This window comes from Poecilia reticulata, linkage group LG19, assembly GCF_000633615.1.
Source record: "Poecilia reticulata strain Guanapo linkage group LG19, Guppy_female_1.0+MT, whole genome shotgun sequence".
Classification (NCBI taxonomy): Eukaryota; Metazoa; Chordata; class Actinopteri; order Cyprinodontiformes; family Poeciliidae; genus Poecilia; species Poecilia reticulata.
In genome coordinates this window covers 6141271-6161589 of record NC_024349.1, presented here as the reverse complement: position 1 = coordinate 6161589, position 20319 = coordinate 6141271, and the positions used below count along the sequence as shown (strand labels likewise).

General features: G+C 34.4%; 2 protein-coding genes across 7 annotated transcripts in view; one reads left to right on the top strand and one right to left on the bottom strand.

The window, feature by feature from the left end:
- casp7 (caspase 7, apoptosis-related cysteine peptidase) overlaps window positions 1-7899 on the bottom strand; it is an 11823-nt gene extending 3924 nt beyond the window's left edge. Inside the window, exons 1-6 of one of the 3 annotated variants that reach the window (XM_008436676.2) lie at window positions 7762-7899; window positions 7315-7454; window positions 4186-4337; window positions 3948-4076; window positions 1777-1952; window positions 727-865 (exon numbers count right to left, since the gene is read on the bottom strand). In XM_008436676.2, the coding sequence (XP_008434898.1) occupies window positions 727-865; window positions 1777-1952; window positions 3948-4076; window positions 4186-4337; window positions 7315-7454 (736 nt within the window). In that variant the 5' untranslated portion in view covers window positions 7762-7899. Of the gene's footprint in view, window positions 1-726; window positions 866-1776; window positions 1953-3947; window positions 4077-4185; window positions 4338-4612; window positions 5029-5062; window positions 5153-7314; window positions 7455-7761 lie in introns of those variants that run through there. The other 2 variants (XM_008436677.2, XM_008436678.2) reach the window with 2 other exon arrangements.
- A 778-nt stretch (window positions 7900-8677) lies between these two features.
- The window catches only part of nrap (nebulin-related anchoring protein), a 29969-nt gene continuing 18327 nt past the window's right edge, over window positions 8678-20319 (top strand). Inside the window, exons 1-14 of one of the 4 annotated variants that reach the window (XM_017310902.1) lie at window positions 8678-8931; window positions 10669-10763; window positions 10922-11009; window positions 13641-13739; window positions 14161-14271; window positions 14358-14465; window positions 14549-14653; window positions 14766-14873; window positions 15790-15897; window positions 16636-16743; window positions 17096-17212; window positions 18262-18366; window positions 18921-19028; window positions 19701-19805. In XM_017310902.1, the coding sequence (XP_017166391.1) occupies window positions 8866-8931; window positions 10669-10763; window positions 10922-11009; window positions 13641-13739; window positions 14161-14271; window positions 14358-14465; window positions 14549-14653; window positions 14766-14873; window positions 15790-15897; window positions 16636-16743; window positions 17096-17212; window positions 18262-18366; window positions 18921-19028; window positions 19701-19805 (1431 nt within the window). In that variant the 5' untranslated portion in view covers window positions 8678-8865. The remainder of the gene's footprint in view (window positions 8932-10668; window positions 10764-10921; window positions 11010-13640; window positions 13740-14160; window positions 14272-14357; window positions 14466-14548; window positions 14654-14765; window positions 14874-15789; window positions 15898-16635; window positions 16744-17095; window positions 17213-18261; window positions 18367-18920; window positions 19029-19700; window positions 19806-20319) is intronic. The other 3 variants (XM_008436675.2, XM_017310901.1, XM_017310900.1) reach the window with 3 other exon arrangements.

Genomic DNA, 20319 nt, shown 5'->3' with positions numbered 1-20319 from the left:
AAAACTGAAAAAGGTTTATTTTAACTTTTTTTAAAATTTATGCTAAATATGTTTAATTTGTGCACATATGAATATATATGTATATATATTTACATTTTGCATGTTTGATAAAAACACTTTTGACTGTAATTATGTTTTACCCAAAACTCCTCAAGTGGCATCGTTTCAGCTCCACCTGGTTTATATTCACTAAAGGAATGCTGTATTATTGGATTTTTCTTATCTAAACAATAATTTGAATTGTTGATTTTTTTTGTATTTTTGATGTATTTCTAATATGGTTTAAAAAATGCTTACGTAGTTAAATGAAAAATCTGTAAACTGTGACAATTTGTTTATCCGATTAATCAATTAATCATCATGATATTTGACTACAAAAATAATCGTAAGTTGGAGCTGGATGATATTTTTTGAAGAATAATTTTGTTTACAAAGACTTCAGAATAAATTTTTTTTATGGTTTATATTTAAGTCGGTTTTTTCTGTTGTATTGATTGTTTTTGGTTGTTGTGTATTATTTTTAAAAACTCTCCAGTTCCAGTGTAATGTTTTCTTTACATCTTTAACATTATGTCATTATCAATGACTTGAAAATGGTCTCAAGACAACAATATTATTGTTTATCGCAACAATTATTGTGATAACGTTTCGTCCAGCAAATGTTATTGTGTCAGGCCTAAATTTACAATATGTTGACTTGATTGGACACTTAAAAACATGGCTTACCTGGCACAGTGGAGTATGCAAACAGAAAATCTGCCTCAACAGGGATTTTATGTCTTGGATTAGCATCGGTCTCCAGGGTGTCGTTTGGTGGACCTGAATCTGTCTGGACACCTTCATCAAATTCAGAACCTCGACAAGCCTGTAAAAGTACAAAAATACATATGTTTCAAGGACAATTCAAGGACTTTTCACGCATTTTTTAGGTAAATTAGCAAACCTTAACCACACTTTGAAAATAAAAACAAAACAAATTAACCAGAGAACACACTATTTGATTCACTATTATATGACATCATTTATTAATATTATTAATAACCTCATTGATATTAGAACAAAACACAAATTGAACCCCCCAAAAAAACTAATTTCAATAACTTTAACATATAAAATATGGCAGAGTTTCTGCAGGTTTCACCAACTCAAATTTAAGACTTTTTAAGGCCATCAGTAATTGATTTTAAGACCTTTATCACTACAGAAATTTACAAAAATAAATTAATTGTGTGGATTGGCAACAGAAGTGAGCCAATGGTTAAGACAAACATTGTCCAGCAAACTAGCGATAAATTTTCAATTACCTATGACAGATGTTAAAAAAAAAGGTAGCTAGCCACCTAGCAAGGGTATATTAGCAGCTAATTAGCAATAGCCACAACCTGTGAGAAACTACACAGAATATATGAGATTAAATAGTTCATCCACAACTAAATTTAAGGTCTATTTAAGACAATCTTATTTTTCCCCTCAATAGATTTAAGACATTTTAAGGCCTTAATTTTAGATACATTAATTTAAGATGTTTTAAGACTTTTTAAGGATCCATGGACACCCTTTATTTCAATAACTGATTGATCAGGAATAATAAGTATTTCCTACTTTAGACAAAAGAGATTGTATTAATGTAAAGTCAATGCTTCATTACATGATTTTGAGGAAGGAGTTTTTTCTCTTAAAAGTTTATTACATCTTTACAATTTGAATATCAAGCACTTTCCAAACACCTTTTTGAAATTTAAGCATTTTCAAGAATTTAGAGCAATTGTGTCATACCTGGATGAAGAAGAGTTTTGGCTTTCCGACTAAGCTTTTGCACTTGTCCCCCCTGAACAGGGAGGTGATGGTCTTGATGGGCATGGCCGCGTCTGTGCCGTAGATCATGCCTTCCTCACCATGACTCAGCAAAATGCAGGCGAAACACGAGCTGTCGCTGTGGTCTTCCTCTGAGGCTGACCAACAAAATGCACCCAAAAAAAAAAGAAAAAGAAATGTTAGCTCATCTAATTCCAGAAAACAGTAAATTTCACAGGCCTCTCTAGCAATCACCACTAAATATATCTAAAAATCTAAACTTCACATCACTCAGCCATCTATATAACCACAGTTCATACATCAAGTTTACAAACATTGAACGTATAAATTACAATGTAGCTAAATTTTATGTTTTGAAATGTCTCTTTAACACCTTCACGCAGTGGCGCAACTACACATTATTCAGGTGGATGCGAAAACATAGATCGGCGCCCCCCACCCCCAGGGAAGGAACGTCAGGGTAAAGGAACGATGCATCCCCCCTCCCCCCGAGGCGACGATACGTGAAGGGTAAAACTCGCTACATTTACCTCGTTATGTGCGCTAGGTGAAGGAGCGTAAGGCGCGCTGAAGTGTATGGGAAAACAACCCGCCCCCTCCAGACGGGGTTTTGGCGCCCCCTCTGGTGCTGCGCCCCTATGCGTTGCATACCCTGAATACCCACTTTTTGCGCCACTACCTTCACGTCTGGCTGGTGCGAGAAAGTTGCAAAATAATTTCTAAAGCATTTTCTCATTAACCTTTGTGGTATTTAGCAAATAGGAATAATTATGTAATTGTATCCGGGATGAAACAAGAGAAATTTTGTCTGATTTACTGTCAGACAGTGAAAAAAAGTCTGTTTTTATCTTCAAYTGTAAACATTATAACCAGGGTTCATGAACTTCCCCCACAGTAAAATTCAAGCACTTCTCAAGTTTTTCAAGGTAAGTTTTTACATTTTTAGAACAAAACTGGATATAAACAAGAAGAGCATAGMAAMATTTTATGTTTTTGAAATGTCTCGCTTGTACACTCTTTACACMTGACTGTCCAAGGAAGTTACAAAAATAATCTTTTACRATTTTCAAATTTTCCCARCACCACACTTAAAAGATTAACTATTACATGATATAAACTAGAATACAGCAAAATTTTATGTTTTTGAAATGTCTCACTTATAAACACTCTTTAYATCTGACTGGTCCAAGRAAGTTACAAAAMAATCTCTAAAAAMTGTTCTTGTTAAGTTTTCTGGGATTTAGCAAACAGAAATAATCTTGGCAGTAATAATTGTCCCAAAACGAGAAAAWTTTGGTCAGATTTAACTTCAGAGAGTGAAAAAATTWMYGTTTTTATTATCTTMCACTGTAAACKTCAACTCTACACTGTAAAAAATACCACAGGGGTTTGTACACTTTTCAAAAASTAAAATTCAAGCAMTTTTCAAGGATTTTCAAGGTAAGTTTACCAACTTTTTTATCACYTCATTTGGAGATAAAATAAAAACAAATTAAAGAAGGCAGTTTCAATTAAATATTTTGACATCATTCATTGATAGTATTCAACATTCTACATTAGGGACGAGTTAAACTAAAACATGAAAGTTTATGTTTYGAAATCTCTCTTACGCCAAGAAAGAAATTTTACAAAATAAAATCTCAAAAAAAAATTCTTACCAAGTTAGCTGGACTTTATAAAAAAATAAATAATTTAGGGAATTCCAACTGATTCAAAAGAAGAGAAGTTTGGTCAGATTTAACTTCATACAGTGTGAAAAAAATATATTTTTATTATCTTTAAATATCTAGTTCCACCTGTAAATAACTTTCTAAATTTAGGCTTTTAATCAAATGTTAGATTTCACTTTATTACAAAACTGCGCAGTTTGAACATCAAGCACTTTCCAAGACTTCATGCAGAAATCAAGCATTTCCAAACCTTGAAAACGCCTAGCTGAAATTCAAGGATTTCAAGCACTCGTACAAACCCTGTATAACACAACTGTTGACGCCTTTTATTGTAACACCTGACTTCAAGAGAATTAAACATAAATTTTTACATCCAATACAGACAAAAAAGGTCGTAATATAAATAAAATGAATGAAATACAAACATATGGCATTAAAAGGAGATGGAGAGAAACTGCTGACCTTGTTTGAGAAGATACTCCATCTTCTCGCACGTCTGGTCGTTATGAACGACGACTTCAAAGCCCAGGCTCCTGAAGCACTTAAACAGCTCACCTGCGTCCCGGTCCGTCCCATTGCGAACATTCATCCCTGTTTGTAASAAAATATTAAAATAATAACGCAACCAAACAAAACTAGAAAATAAAAAAAAACAAGAAAACTAGAGTGTAAAGTATTCTGAAAGCCGCGTGTGCCATACCCGTGTTTTCATCAAAGTTTTTGTTGTTGATGATGATGCACTTCCCCACTCGCTGGTAGCTCATCTTATACTGGAATGTTGGAAAAACAATTCTGGAATGGCTTTCAGAAGAGTAGTCCTGCTCCCGCTTCTGGCCATCCTTATTTTTTTTGCTAGCAGAAAGAAAAATTACATTTAGAGGATTAATTTAACCGGCTACAACAAAAGCAAACAATGTAGAAAGTTTACATTTAAATTTCTGCAGCTTCAATTCTTACCATATTATGTAATATCTTGCAAGTCTAGAAAATATCCCTGGATCATYGAACATTTTTTAKGTCAAAAATGTTCTCAACTAACACCYAAGATGTCCAAAGCAGCTAGCATGCATGACACAGTAGACAACCTGAACCACTGACTAGAAGAAACCCAACACATACATACATACGTTTTCAAATAAGGCATAAACGTCAAGGCCAAATTTGGTCGCAGTAATCCACAGTCGGGCTGAAGAAGAAACTAGAACATTTTTGCAAAGATCATCTATGCAGAGTGAGCAGGAGGAAATTATCCAGCAGAGGTAATTCTCACACTCCAATGATATTTTCATTCTTTCAAAGATCCATCCAGACAGCCGGGCCAACAGTGGCCCCATTGGGAAGAAAAACCATCTAGAAGAGCCGAGTCATCGGGTCGCTCAAGCACTAGAACAATACTGTACGCCGCAATACCTCTTGTGCACTCACAGGCAGAGCAGCCATTTTTAAATAAACATGTGATCTAGAACATTTGAAGCCCCCCGCCCAGCTCCAAAGTGCCAACATGCGGTGCCAAACAATAGCATGAGGGTGGGCAAAGAGCTGGATCGCTGTTCCACTGCGGAGAGAACCCGTCTTACCTGGGTTCGTCATTAAGCGCCACTCCGCTCTGCATCTGAAACGCCTTGATTCTGTCTCGTTTCTCCACACCCGGAAGCACAAGGTTTTTTTTTTTTTTGGTTTTTTTTTTTGGTGTGTGCTAGGAAGCTAACATGCTCTCTGTAGAGTTTGGAGTCCAGACTGGGTCCGCGGGCGGCTGAGGACTGGGGCAGCGCGCTGTGAGCCCCCTGAGTCAGCAGCCTCCCCATCGCACCAGCGCTTTCTAAAGGCCTATTCATGCTCCGGCCCTGAGCCTCACCCCCTGCTGAGGTCAGACAGGTCATCAACGTCCTCAGCTGCAGACGGACAAAAGATCCACCCATACAGTACCGGGTGTACAGTTTGACTTTTCAATAAATCTAAGAGGAGCAGCCATGAGAAAACTGAAGATTAAGCAGCTGAGAGGAATTATCAATACGGGGATTAAACCTGTCATAACAATATTGCACATAAAGAGTCATTTACGCAACACGAGACAAGCTAAATCACATGTGTCAAACTCAAGGCCCGTGGGCCAAATCCGGCCCGCCGTAGCTTTTTATGTGGCCCTCTAGATTCTAGACTAAACACATAAATATTATGTTTTCAATCAAACCAATGCAGTTTTTATCCATTTACTGCCAAATTATATCAACCAGTGCCTCCAGTTTCTTGATAATTATTGTGGAAATTCACACAAAATCAAGAAATCCCCTCACTTTATATGCGCTAACACATAATTGGGAGTTTATTGCAGATTTTTCTCAAAAATTGTCAAAAACTTTCTTACTTGTAGTAAACAGCTGCCTCAGCCTTAATTGATGTCAGATTATAATCCAGGATCTACACAGCGAGTAATAAAAAGTCGCATTTACTGTCATAAATAAATGTAAATATTTCCAAATTAGTACCACAAACATTTAGATTTTTATTGCAAAAAAAAAAAAAAATCAAGAAATATTTAATTTTAAGGATTCATTGATAACTTAACAGTTTGTGATCAGGTTTTATCAATACATTCTGGCTCGACTGGCCCCTTTAAGAGCATTTGTGATTTAGATTTGGCCCAAAACGAAAATTAATTCAACACCTCTGGTCTAATTGTATTTTATACTTTCTAGTCCATTAACATTTAAAAATATGCTACTATATATTACCTAAAATTGGATTTTGCAAGCTAAATATATTAAATGAGATACTGGAGCAAACAGCAATATCGTAAATAAACTTTGAATATTCTTGAACATAAAGTTAATTTCAGATCATATATTACTTAACTTTTGTGTTTATACTTATTTGTTTAAATGTTTTTGTTTTGAACAATCCTATTTTATATTACTTTTATTGTGTCTTATACACACATATCAATAGTAACAATAAAGAAACGAGTATATTGTGCTTGATATGATTTATGTAAAAAAAACAACATATTTTTCTTTATAATCTAAAATCTGAGGTCCTGTTTTTTGTACAATTATATAATAGAAATAATCTTTTGGTAAATCAAACATTTTGTTACTTAATCTGAAATCAGATTAAGTAACATGGTTATTTGGTTTCATTACTAATGTCAGTAATGTGTTTCTCTATAGGACAGATTCAGAACGCCACCTTGTGAGTAAAACTGGAACAAACCCTTGTTTTTAAATCTCAATGCCTAATTTTCTAATTTGCTTCTTACGTTCCACCAAACTAAAACTGTTAGGATTACATCTGCCAAACATTTTTATCTGTTTTTATTCAATAACAAAAACGTTAATTACTGTTAATAAGTAGCTAGTTGGATTTTTAATCCAGTAATAAAGTTTTTTTCGTAATTCACTCTAGAAAAAATAAACGCTTTTACCTGGGACAAGTTGGTTCATAAAATGGGAAATAAACTGTTTTTTTAAAAGGAATAAGAGGAGAATTATTTACTTATTCATTCTGACAAAATTACCAGGAATAGGTTGGAACATAAGGCGGGAAATAATAACAGTTTCTGAGGAAAGAGGAACAGGTTTGAAAAAGCAAAACAGGTGAATCATGTTTGACAAGATTATGCCAAGATTAAAATGTGGGAATTAGATTATCAGAAAATGGAAGAAAGACGTTATGCTTCACCATAGATGTGTGTCTGTGTGTTTTTTATTTTTTATTTAAGGAAATCAAAAATATATTCGTGCCACATTAGTGGTTGAGCACACACGGAGTTTTGAAAGGCACAAACTATAACTTTGGTTCAGATTATGCATGGACTTCTAAAGAAAGTCACCCGAACAGACGAAATCTCGCGCTGCGGTCAGGTTTGGCGTCGACGTGGTCCTCCTTCCTCTCTGCGTCAGGGTCTAATTTCACGTCATCTGTGCCAGGATCGCCTCCAAGTTCACTAAGCTCTGCTGGTTCTCCAGACATCTGTGTTTCACACACGTAAATAAAGTTCAACTACAAGCTAGCGGTTAGAAACGTCAAACTTATGTGTTTTACAGCAAGAGTCAGCACGGCTACAGAGAAATAACAGTGRCTTAAATTTATTTTTCACAATAAATTGTGAAAAAAAMMYMACAATTTATTCACCTATGAATTTTGAATTTATAGGTTTTTAGCTACTAGTTTACACGGTTTGTTTGACATATTGTGTTAGCTTCTTGAAGTGTTTAGCTAGTAAATATCTGAACCGTTTCTAACTTTWAAAAATATTAAAATGTCAGAGATAACTTACGCTCAAGWAATGCGTGGGCTGGTCTGTAACAGCGTATTTAGAGTAAAAAAGCAGCTTGTGGGTCAACCTTCCTTTTCCTCAAGTTTCCACGAACTTTCTGTTCCTCCAACTTGAGAAAGTGAAAGTAGGTCTTGCTTGTGCGTGCTTACGTCAGCACCATACGTCACTTCGTTTTTTCAGGGGCTTTTTCTTTTGGTTATTCAAATTCGAATGAGTTTGAATTCGAACAAATTTGAATTTGAATAACCAACTAAATACATTTAAAATTAATTTTATTTATTTTAAAAATGAATTTATTTACCCAAAATTGACAAAAGTCACATTTAGGAATTTGACAATAACATATAAGACGGGTAGACTTGCTACTTGTTAAACCTTTTAAGGTTTGAAATAAAATAAAATATTTTTTTATTGCGAATAAGTACAATGTCAGAGAAGTAATAAAAAATGAAATAATCAAGAATTAATTTAAGACTTAAATAAGATAAGGTATGCTATAAATTCTTGAGGTGAGGCATTTGAGTTTTGTGTCAGGTCTTACTTACATTTTTGGATATAAAATTTCCCAAATAGAATTATTAGTATTAATTTTTAATTAAAAGAGTTTTGCTCAAGTCTTTCTATACCACTAGATTTGACTAGCTAAAGGTTATTTATTTTTCTTTCTAAACATTGTTAGCTGTTAAAGCTTAGCTAGAAAAAATAAAGTATTACTCAGTGAATTAAGTGTATGTGATGCAGAGGTTATCACAGGATGCCGTTCTATCTGAGRTCATTACTCAAATGCAGAGACATGTGAATACTTTGTGAGTCTCTCTCCACTAATAGACAGCTGTACTCAKGCAGTCCCAGGGCATCAGGGGCACAGAAAGGGGGCTGGTCCATTCATGGGACACGGTTTTAGGTAAGAGACCCTCTCAGAACTGCACAGTCTCACAGCTAAGTTTACCACCAGCAAAGACACACRAGTCCCTTTCTGGTTCTAACCTGTACTGGTGCCTGTCTGACAACCGCACTGCTGCTTTAAAGCAACATTTTGTGTTTATTCACAGTTTTACTTGAGGATATTTTTATTTTTGAGGGAGAAAAGACTTATAGCTCACCATGCAGTCGTGTGCCAGGTGCGGGTTTGTGGTCTACCCAGCAGAAAAGATCAACTGCATTGACCAGGTAATGTAAATTTGACTAAAATGTGTATGATTTCATGTTGGCTTTAAAAAAAAATTAAAAATAAAATAATAATTACAATAATAATAATAATAATTGATGAGCTATGACCATGAACCTTTCAAATTGAACCAGCAATGTTTAAATAATGTGGTTAATGTTAGCTATAACTATTATATATTTCTCATGAAAAACTCAGTATTATATATTTAGGAAGTTTCAGCTTATTATGCACTAGTTACCAAATGGGGATTGATGTGGAATGTAGCACCTGCCTGTTATCTTAATGTAAACATAATCTGTTTTTTTTTCTGAAATTAAATTAATCCAACAACATGCCATGAATTTCAGCATCTCTTATTCATTTAACAAAGAGTTGATCAAAATTTTAAAAAGTATATTTGTGAAAAATTAAGTGCAACCCCCAAAGAACACACATACAAAAAAAACCATAAAACATGTAACAATTCAAATTATTACAGTGGCTGCAAGACAAAAAAAATGTTTTGATGGGTTTACTGACTTATTTTAAAGTGTAAGCTTTGTTTTTTCAATTAAAACATTTTTAGCAGAATTTTGGAATTTTATAAAATAGAGCTGTATTTTTTTATTTATTTATTTTTTACAAAAATGCCACTAATATAAAATACTGTTGGAATAGTATTTAGCAAGAAAACAAACTGGAGGTACATTTTGCTTTTAGCCCGCTTTTTCTGGTTTATGCTAGCTACTTAGTAGCTAAAAGGCTAATTGTAACTTTAGTAATCAAACTTAAAGATTATTAAAATCAAAACAAAGAAATGACAAAAATAATGAAATAAAGCAGAAAAAAGTTAACCATTTATTGCTCGCTTGTATTTTTTTTCTTTTCTTTTTTTGTGTCAGTGTTAAATAGAGCTAGCAGTAGCTTCCATTTAGCATTTAGAAGACTGATTTTAGCTCGCATGAACAAATTGATTCTCTAATGTAAAAAATKTAATAAAAAATCCAAAACAAATCCCTAACATTATCATAGTATACTTTTCACTTTACTGTTTCACATTCATCAGGCTCTTGTCCAGTTCAAAATGGCGGGCTGAGGAACGATAGGCCTYCTAGTTTCTTAGCTAACTCAACAAACWGGGTMATTATTTTTGTTCAAAAGGACCCAAATCCAGAATTTGAGATGTTGAAATAATATGTTTGTACATTTAGTTGGAAAAACATTTAAATGTMACAGGAACACTTAGCAAAGAAGACATTGTTCTTGGAGGGAATTATTAAGAGTGTTTGTGTTTTTATTTAAACCAGAACGTGTCGCCGACGACACGGCCAAATTTGCAGCACCGTAATTCCGCCGCACTTGGCGCTATCTGAAAAMTTCCAAYGGTTTCTGAAAGGGGAGACATTGCACTTTCTAGCCAATATCGGGTTATTACGGTAATTTCACAGCTGCAGAGAGTGAAATTAATTCGGGGGGCACTTGTTTAATAGACGGTAAATTGCGAAAATAACTTGCTGGATATTGAAAGATCCAGTTGTTATGGATAAATGTATCTCACAGGACATTTAAAGAACTACTTACAATTAAAATAAGGAAGAAATATATAGGCAGACATTTGAAATTTAGGTGTTAAAGGGTACCAAGACTGATAATGGATGTTCTCTGTTTTTTGACCATCTTTCAGATTATGCATCTGTTTTGAACCAGTTTTTTCACTGAATTGACAAAATTATGTGATTTGTTTCTTCTTTTGTCAGAACTGGCACAAAGCGTGTTTTCATTGCGATGTCTGCAAAATGGTTCTCACCCCTAATAACTTTGTCAGCCACAAGAAGAGGCCATATTGCTCTGTGTAAGCGTTACTCCACTCAAATCAAGAAATKACTCTATTATGTGAAAATATGAGTCTGTTTCTTAAAGCAGTTTAAAGTTTTAACATGTCAGGAAAATAAATTGGATCTAACTTGTACTTTTTCTCCTCTGCACCACTTTACATCTCATGCTTTCCAGGCACAATCCGAGAAATAACACGTTCACAAGTGTTTATGAGACTCCCATCAACATCAACGCAAAGAAGCAAAGCAAGGCGACCAGTGAGGTACACGATGACATCATCGTGCGGCACACATTCAATTCATGAAGCTCTGACCTTTTCCTRTCTCAGTATYTATTGTTGACAGGTGACATAAGCCATCATGCAATGCTACAAGCAAAATATTTGATAGGATTAGTCATGACGAGGTCACGGAAGAGGATTAGTGCCTCTAGAGATTATAAAATAAAAAGAATTCAGATTTTTTCCTCAGAATTTTTATTTTAATTTCAAAATCTGACTCAATCTTAGAAGATTAAAGTCAGAATCCTGATTTTTTTTTTTTTTAATCCAAATTTTGATCTAAAAACACCAGGATTCTGAGAAAACAATCGGAATTCTGAGATCAAAGTCAGAATTCTGAAAAAAAGTCAGAATTCCGAGATCAAAGTCAGAATTCTGAAAAAAAAGTCAGAATTCTGCAAAAGTCAGGATTCTAAGATTAAAGTCAGAATTCTGAAAAAAAGGCAGAATTCTGAGATCAAAGCCAGAATTTTATATTTTTAGTTGTCCTAATCCTCTTCTGTGACTTTATTATGTAAAGGAACTACCTTTACATAACAATCTAATCAAAACAGACTGTTTATATTTTTTCCCTTGATAATGAAGTTTCAAAACAAAATATGTTGAATTTTAAAAAATGTCAAATTCACATACATTTCAAGATTCTCTTAAATTCAAATTCTAACATAAAAAAAAGCTAGCAACCTGATCTCAAACGTGTATATTCCTTACTGTATGATCAAAAATGGATGGACAGGATAACGGCGGTGTTCTAGGTGACAGCAGGGGTTTGAAATGAAAAGCGTGCCTACAGTTATTTCTGTATCTCTGACAGAGGCGAGACTACCCTTCACTCGGCKTGMGCCACTTTATGCTTCAGGTGGCTAAAAATATGCATGAGGAAAAACAGCCTCTCATCTCTGCCTTTCCTCTGCAAGGCCACCTGTTTCTGTCTGTCTGCGTCTAAAGCTTTAAGCAGACCTCTCATGTTTATATTTGCAGCGGRCWTGCAAGCTTCTTAGCTGTTGCTGCAAGCTAGCAGCGAGATGTGGGACTTAGCATGTTGATACACACATACACCCATTTATATATATATCAGAGCTGACATCAGACTATGCTAATGAACCCTCTATCTATTCTGAATAAAGTAAATATGTCTATTTTCCTCTTTAAATAGATGTACAAATTTACGTAGAGTGAAATAGACTTCAGTAGCATTAGCATTAGCATTTCCCTTACATAGTGATAAGAGCAGTTGACTCCCTTATCCTTTGCAATACTGCAGTTCTAATATTAGTTTAGGACATGTTTACTGCTAAAGGATAAATATCAAACACGGCAGGATAAGGGTTTTATTCTGGATCTTTCATGAAAGCTCCTCTTTCATCTTGATTGGAAAACATCGCAGCTATTAATAATAATAGCACACTTCTGCTATATTTTTATCGTGAGCTCAGGTTCTCTTGACATTATAATAGAGGCACCACTGGTAAGGACGTGTAAAGTTTTATAATGTCATATTTTGTCTTTTCCAAAAGATAAATTCAACCAATTAAACTTTTACACGTTTTCATATTGTAAAGACAAACTTTAATGCATTTTTATTGGGACTTTATATGGTAGACCAACTTTGAGTATAAATATATCTTTTCAAAGCTTTTTAAAGGTGTGGTTTACATTTGTATTCAGCCATCTTGAGTTGATAGTTTATAAAAATATACATTTGGAATATCTCTTTACCAGATTTCTACAGCTAATCTGAAATCTTTGCAAGTTTTTCGAAAACAGCAGATATGAACATATTTTTAAAAATTATACCACTGATTCTCAATTGAATTTAGGTATGTATTTTGACTGGATCATTCCAATACATTAAGATACTTTGATATAAAGCATTGTGTTTCGAGTTTAGTTTAATTTAAAGTTTATTTTAGTTTAGTTTTTCACATCCTCTGTTTGTTTCTGTTTGTATAATTATCCCCATTATTCTCTCCTGTGGTAAAGATTATTCTTCCTGGGGTCCACTCCACACAAACATCACAATAAAATCATACTTTTACGAAAAAATGCATAATGAAAAACATTGAGACACAAACAAAACCAAAACTCAGAATTCAAATCAACCAACTCAGAAATTTTAACAGACATTACAAAAAGGCAACATGAACAAAAACAAAATTAAAACACAAAATTTCAGCTATTTAAAAGATAGATTAAAACAAACAGGTTTTCTAACAGATCTTTGTCCAGTATTGGTCTTCCAATCTTCCAATCAACTTTGAAAAACAGCATCCCCACAGCATGACGCAGCCACCACCATGGATCAGTACAAGTTTTACTATCATACTTTTGTTCTACTCTATTTTGTATCAAATTTTTATGTTTTTTCATGACATAAAATAAAATTTTAATGGTAGAAAGTTTAATTTTTAATGATATTTTAGTATGATGCCATGCTACTGCAATAACATTTAACACTTTTTACACTTCCTTACCAGCGGTTCCCACAATTATCATCCAGATAATATTGCTGTTCACTGGAAGCTTCCAGCTATTGACAGGAATGCTGTGTCTCGTGTTTTTAAATGTTTGCTTGCCTTGGCTTAACGTTTGTTGTTCGTGTGCCACTTGTAGCTGAAGTATCGCGAAGATGGCGATCTCTTTATGTCCAGCTTCCACAGTGACACGAGATCCATGGAGAAGGCTCGCCTAGCCAGTCAGGTGGTCAGCCAGGTGAGCTCATCAGAGAGCAACTGGCCCATACATCCAAGCTAAAGGGTCTTCTAAAAACAAGCTGAATGATTATTTATGTAAATAAAACTTAAAACTGTTTTTTTAAAGTCATGGTGTTGGGTGTTGGTAGGGTTGTTGGTTTTTTTCCAAGTTATTCTAAGTGTTGTGTCAAGTGTTGTGCCAATAAAAATGTTAAAAAATAAATTGTAGTCCCATAGAGGACATAGTATTTTAAGCTTTTTAGACGTGGTAGAGAACATCCTTTTTAGATTTAACACAAAAACAGCTTTCATAATATAAAATTGAGGGAACCAGGTATGGTTGATCAGAGATTCATTGCCATCCCGTTTAGGAAGATGCTGAAGTTGCAATATTACAAATAAAAAGAAAAGTATCAAACTATTTTTGATATTTTAAACAGGCTTTCCAGTCCCAATCTGAGTTCTCACAGCAACAACAGACCTGGTCTTCAGGGATGGTGACCAACCAGGAGATTGTGACAATGTCCCAGGCACAGAAAACCATCAGTGATGTAAGTCTTTACAGCTATTTACCTTTAAATAAACATGAAATTATAGATAATTTAAATAGCCAGCGCTTCATTTTGTGTTATTTTAGGTAAAATATAAAGAAGAATATGAAGAATCTAAAGGAAAAGGCAGCTTCCCTGCAATGATAACACCGGGTTACCAAGCTGTAAAAAATGCCAATTCTTTGGCCAGTAGTGTAAGTTAAAATTACCTATTTTTGTAGAACAGAACGGAAATCCAACATGGTAAAATAATCTGATGCTTTTCTTTGTTTTCTAGGTGGAATATAAAAAGGGGCATGAAGAAAGAGTCTCAAAGTACACAACATTTGTTGATCCTCCAGAGGTGCTTCTGGCCAAGAAACAGGCACAGATTGTTAGCGATGTAAGATGCTAATTGACCTTTTTTTTTTTTTTTTTTTTTTTACTGCTTTAACTATTTTACATTCAGGCAGATCAGTCAAATAAAACCAAAACACTTTTGCATTTCCATGCAGTATGCCTACACAGAGGAATATGAGCAGCAGAGGGGAAAAGGTAGTTTCCCTGCACATCTTACTCCTGGTTACAAGGTTTCAAAGAGAGCAACTGAGCAGGCCAGTGATGTAAGTGGCAAAACAAAAAAAACAACTAAGATTACGTTCACACAGCAGCCTGGAGTGATCCAAATCAGGAACTGCAGTTGCAAACGACCTGAAAGTGCCCCGCAAGCGCAGAAGAGGGCGCAATGACGTCACACATAGAGAGCGTACTATGGTACTCAGTGTTTTGCTAACCGCCATAAAGAAGAAGCGGTGCTCAGGAAACACGGATGCTAACGGTGGAGGACATCTTACGGTTTTAAAGCTGTTTTCCCGGAGCCAGCTATACCGTATTAACAACTTAATCCTCGTTATCGTCCGCCATGGTTGTGTTTTTTAATTCCCGTTTGGGCGTATCAGGACGCAGAATAGTGACGTTTGTCGAGTATCAATGACGTTCAGGGCTTGGCCGTTAGGACGCAGGTCACGTTCGAAAAAATGAGCAGCGTATCGGATATCGAAGTGGCCTGGGTCGCATTAAAAAAAAGTCTGACCTGTGTTGTTCAGAGTCTCATAAAATACGGAAGAGGATTAGGGCCACTGGAAAAAAAATAAAACAGTTCTGACTTTAATCTTAGAATTCTGAGATTAAAGATTAAAATCAGAATTCTGACTTTAAACTCAGAATTCTGACTTTTTTCTCAGAATTCTGAGATTAAAGTCAGAATTCTGACTTTAATCTCAGAATTCTGACTTTAATCTCAGAATTCTGACTTCTGAGATTAAACTCAGAATTCTGACTTTAATCTCAGAATCCTGAGATTAAAGTCAGAACTTTTTTTTTTTTTCCAGTGGCCCTAATCCTCTTCCGTACATAAAAAGATCAGATACATGTCGCATTAAGGGAAGAAAATCGGAATTGGGTCACTCCCTTCTGTCTGCAGTGTGAATAAACACTGCAACAGAATGTTGATCATTAACCGATCACATCACATTGCAGATCAAGTACCGACAGATGTACGAGCAAGAGATAAAGGGTAAAGCAAGCTCAGAAGCCGCAGCCGTTGAGTTGGTTCACGCAAGAGAAAACGCAGAAAACTTCAGCCAGGTATGAATATTACTAATTCTGTTTCCCAAATATGGATACCACAAATATGAAATATATTAAATTAATTTAAAAAACATCCAAGATTTACCAATATATGTCATTTAAAAAAAGTTTGCTTGCGATATTTGAAAGCATCTAAACAAGGGATGCAACAGACTAAAGGATAAAGTCAGTATTACGAGAATAAAGTATCCAACTTTATATTTCGACTTTATTCTCATAATATTACTTTATTCTTATATTATTTCAACTTTATTTTTGACTTTATTCTTGTAATGGTATAATTTTTATTCTTGTAAAACTGTAACTTTTTTCTTGTATTATGACTTTATTCTCATAAAACTATAACTATATTCTTAAATTATTATGACTTTATCCTCATATTATTTCAACTTTATTTTGGTAATAACATGACTTTATTCCTGTATTGTTATGACATTATTCTCATATTATTATGACTTTATTTTGGTATTATTTCAACTTTATGTTTGTAATATTATGACTTTTTTTGTAAGATGTCTTCATCCTTGTGTGACTTTATTCTTATAATGGTATGATTTTATTCTCGTAATTTTATTTATTTAAAAAAAATTTCTCCACATGGCCCTAATACTCTGTCGTAGTTTTTCATTCTTTCAACACCTTTCTGTTTTCTGGTTCTAAAATATAACATTTTCACTTTTAAAGATGCTACTAAAAGTTTAGATGGATCAAATTGAGGAAATGTTTTATTTGCAGATTGCCTACACTGAAGAATATGAGCAGCAACGAGGTAAAGGAAGTTTTCCTGCCATGATCACGCCTGGTTATCATCTTGCTAAGAAGGCTCAGGAAATTGCTAGTGATGTGAGTTTCAACTTAAAAACTTTATAACCCATCACTGTTTTAACAGCATAAAGTCAGAAATATTTAGTGTATCAAAAGATGCATAGTATGTCTGGTTGCTTCAAGGTCTTGTCTGAATATTTGCAATGTGAGCCGTTAAAAAATGAATCCCACGTCATTTGTGTCACCAAAAACGAATCAGAGCTCAGTGTAAAAGCTTTGGCCTCATACATCACCTTGTCATTACAGTCCAGAACAGATGAGGGGCAACAATCGGAGGGCTTACCCACTGACATAGCTCTTCAAACTGACTAATGCCATCTGTGTGTCTATACTAACACATGTCCTGAATCATCCATCATTCCCTCTGCAGCTAAAATACAAAAAGGACCTGAACAAGATGAAGGGCACATCCCACTTCCATAGTCTGACCTCTGACGACAATCTGACATTGAAGAATGCGCGGAAAATTAACAAGATTGTCAGTGAGGTAATTTATTCTGCAAAGCTTTCGTCCAACAAGCTTGTTTCGGTTTTCTGCAAAGGTTAATTAAGCAGCGTTTCCATTACAAATGTGGCAAAAAATAATTAAAAATTCCGCTAATGTTGAAAAAACACAAGTTTGGAATTGCGGTGTTTTCATTAAGTGAGAAATCACTTATTAAATTCAAATGTGAATAAGTTTAACTTTAATTCTATTAAATTTTTGAATCAACTGTTCTCTTTCTTCCTCATAATTTTGAGGAATTATGAGGAAGAAAGATGCTCTGCTGTCTTTATCAACTCCACAATAGTCACACTTACCAAAGCTGTGACCAAGGTTTTTCACACAATAAGTATAAACATGCCACGCCAACTACTTCCTGTTGATTTCTTCTTCTTGGTTTGCGCCTGGGGCAACATCCGGTTGTGGATCATGTGACTCGTGTGACTTGGAAAAAGTGTTTCCATTGCAGTTTTCTAAATAACTAAATCTTGATCCAACTGAAAAACACAGTTCATAGCGCTACAACCTTTTTTTAAATCGAAAAACTATGTTTTTTTTAACTGACGTGTTTCCATTAAGCAAATTTATTTTAGAAATGTCAGATTGCGCAGTTATATAGTCAATGTAAATGCAGCTATTGCCTCAGGGGAAAGACACCAATCATCCCCCTCAAATGTAAGAAATTGTGTGTATGCATGAGTCAAGTATCAGGTTTAATGTGTCAGTTTCCAACAAATATGAAACTCTCATCTCGCAATGTTGACATGCCTCTGTTATAAGGCTGCAGCTTTCATCCAAGGCCACAAGACGTCCCATCAAACCTTTTTATACTCTGCTTCATCCTGAGGCATCTGTCCTGACCGCAGTAAACATGCCGTCAGGCTGAGCCATTCATAGAACTGAATGCTGTCATTGTTATTTTTGCTACTTCTGAGATTATAAACCCATGTCAGAGATATATTTAGCATCCAGCACCAAAAGATTGTTTAGCATCTCATCAACTGAATAAAAAGAAAAGAAATGTTGAAATGTGGATGTTTGTTTTTTTGCAGGTGGAGTACAAGAAAGACTTGGAGAACACCAAAGGCCACAGCATTAACTTCTGTGAGACTCCACAGTTTCGAAATTCTGCCAAAATCGCTCAGTTCACCAGTGATGTAAGTCTAAATAAAGATATCAACAAACAATCACACCTTTATTTATATCTATTTTCTTCATGGAGGCTAATTATTAATAATACGTATGTCACTCTTCTATATATAGCATTAGCTATAGCAAAATCTCACAATGAGCAGATGGCAAAAGATGACATTTTTAAAATTAAACGTAGCTAAAATGGACCACATTAATAATGAAAACACTTAAAACAAAACATAGCAAAATTACTCACATGATTAAATGTGTCTAAAATATAAAAAAACACAGCTAGAATATAATATTTGTATATTTGTAAAGAATACACAGTTACCGACGGCAACAGAACAAAAAGGATGGGGGAGTTGTCAGTTACAGGTTGCTATGGTAACCACCAACTGTTGAGAGCAGACAGACCTTAAAACACCAACAAGTCTGGAGAAACAACTTCTTGACTGAACAAAATAAATTAAAAGAATAAATAAACAAATTTGGACAAACTTCAGATGTGAAGTGTTACACATGCATAGTTTTAAGTTGTTGCTTTTATCTGATTCCCGTTTATTGTTTTATACAGAACAAGTATAAAGAAAAGTACACCAGTGATCTGAAGGGCCACTATGAAGACTCAGGGTTTGATAAGAAGACTTTGCACGCCATGAAAGCAAGGAAGTTGGCGAGTGATGTAAGTCAGGACTTATTGAACACCTTGAAATGACATCTACAGAATGACAGTTCTTTATTCATCTTTAAAAACAACTGAGATCTTTAAATATGTTATCACTCAGTGGGTTTTTGCCAAACAATAAATAATATTTTTCAAAAACATGTCAGATTCATTAAATATGTTCCACCCATTTTACATTTAAGGTAAGTAAACACTGCCACAGAAAAAGGACAAAGTTACTTTTTCCTTGGTATCAGGAAAAAGGCCTCGTTTTTTAAATTTTTCCTTACTGAATCGTCATCCTAGAATCTCAATTTAAAAGTTAAATTCTGTGTGCAGAGTCTATGAAAGTCCTCCAATGGTTAAATGTTTGTTAAATCAATCATAAAATAAGTAGATCAGACTTCTCTCCTGTTAAAGCCAATGTGAACATTTCACCTTCATCAGTGCAGACAAAGCATCTGCATAATGTAGCATGAGATTAAGTGATGCTAAATGACCTGCATTTGTGTTGCACTTTCTCAAGTTTGAGGATTACAATCATTTATATCAACATTTACATTTATGACATTGAAACAAAAGCAACAAAATACTATGATGTATTTGTAAAGATGATGTTTTTTGCTCTGATATTTTATAAATCTCTGGTTTCCGTGCTAATGCACAATAATATTATTTTTTTTGTTTCAGATTTCTTATAAACAAGGCCAGGAGCAGGAGCAGGGTGAATATAACTACCCAGCCACTCTCACACCAGGTTACCAAAGCCAGAGGAAGCTGGACCCACTAAAAGATGTGAGTCCTCTCAAATTAGTTCAAACTCCCAATTTATCCCAGGAGTCCTACGCAGTTTTGAAAAGTCTGACAAAGTCTTGATCTCTGGATAAGCTGCATAAAAAAACAGAGTGGAAAAAATGTTGGAGTTTCCAAACATAATTCTTTATTTCATTATCTATAAGTTTAAAGATCTGAATTTTTGAAAAACATAGATACTTTTACAATGCTCGGTATTTAGACGAGTTCTTTTATGTTGTATATGTATTTTTTGTTTTTGACACAAATGCAATGTTTAAAAGTATCAATTTTGCTGTTTGCTGTTACTTGAAAATGTGGTAATATAAATGTGTAATATCCAAATAATGAAATCCAGATAACGATTAACTGTGCAGAATTATAATTTAAATAACTGATGGAAAGTTTAGCACATTTTGGTCATTTTGAAATGGAAATTTATAGGAAGCTTTTTAATCATAATGTTACTACAAAGGCTACATTCAGTTGACTTCATGCTTCTGATATATAAAATATT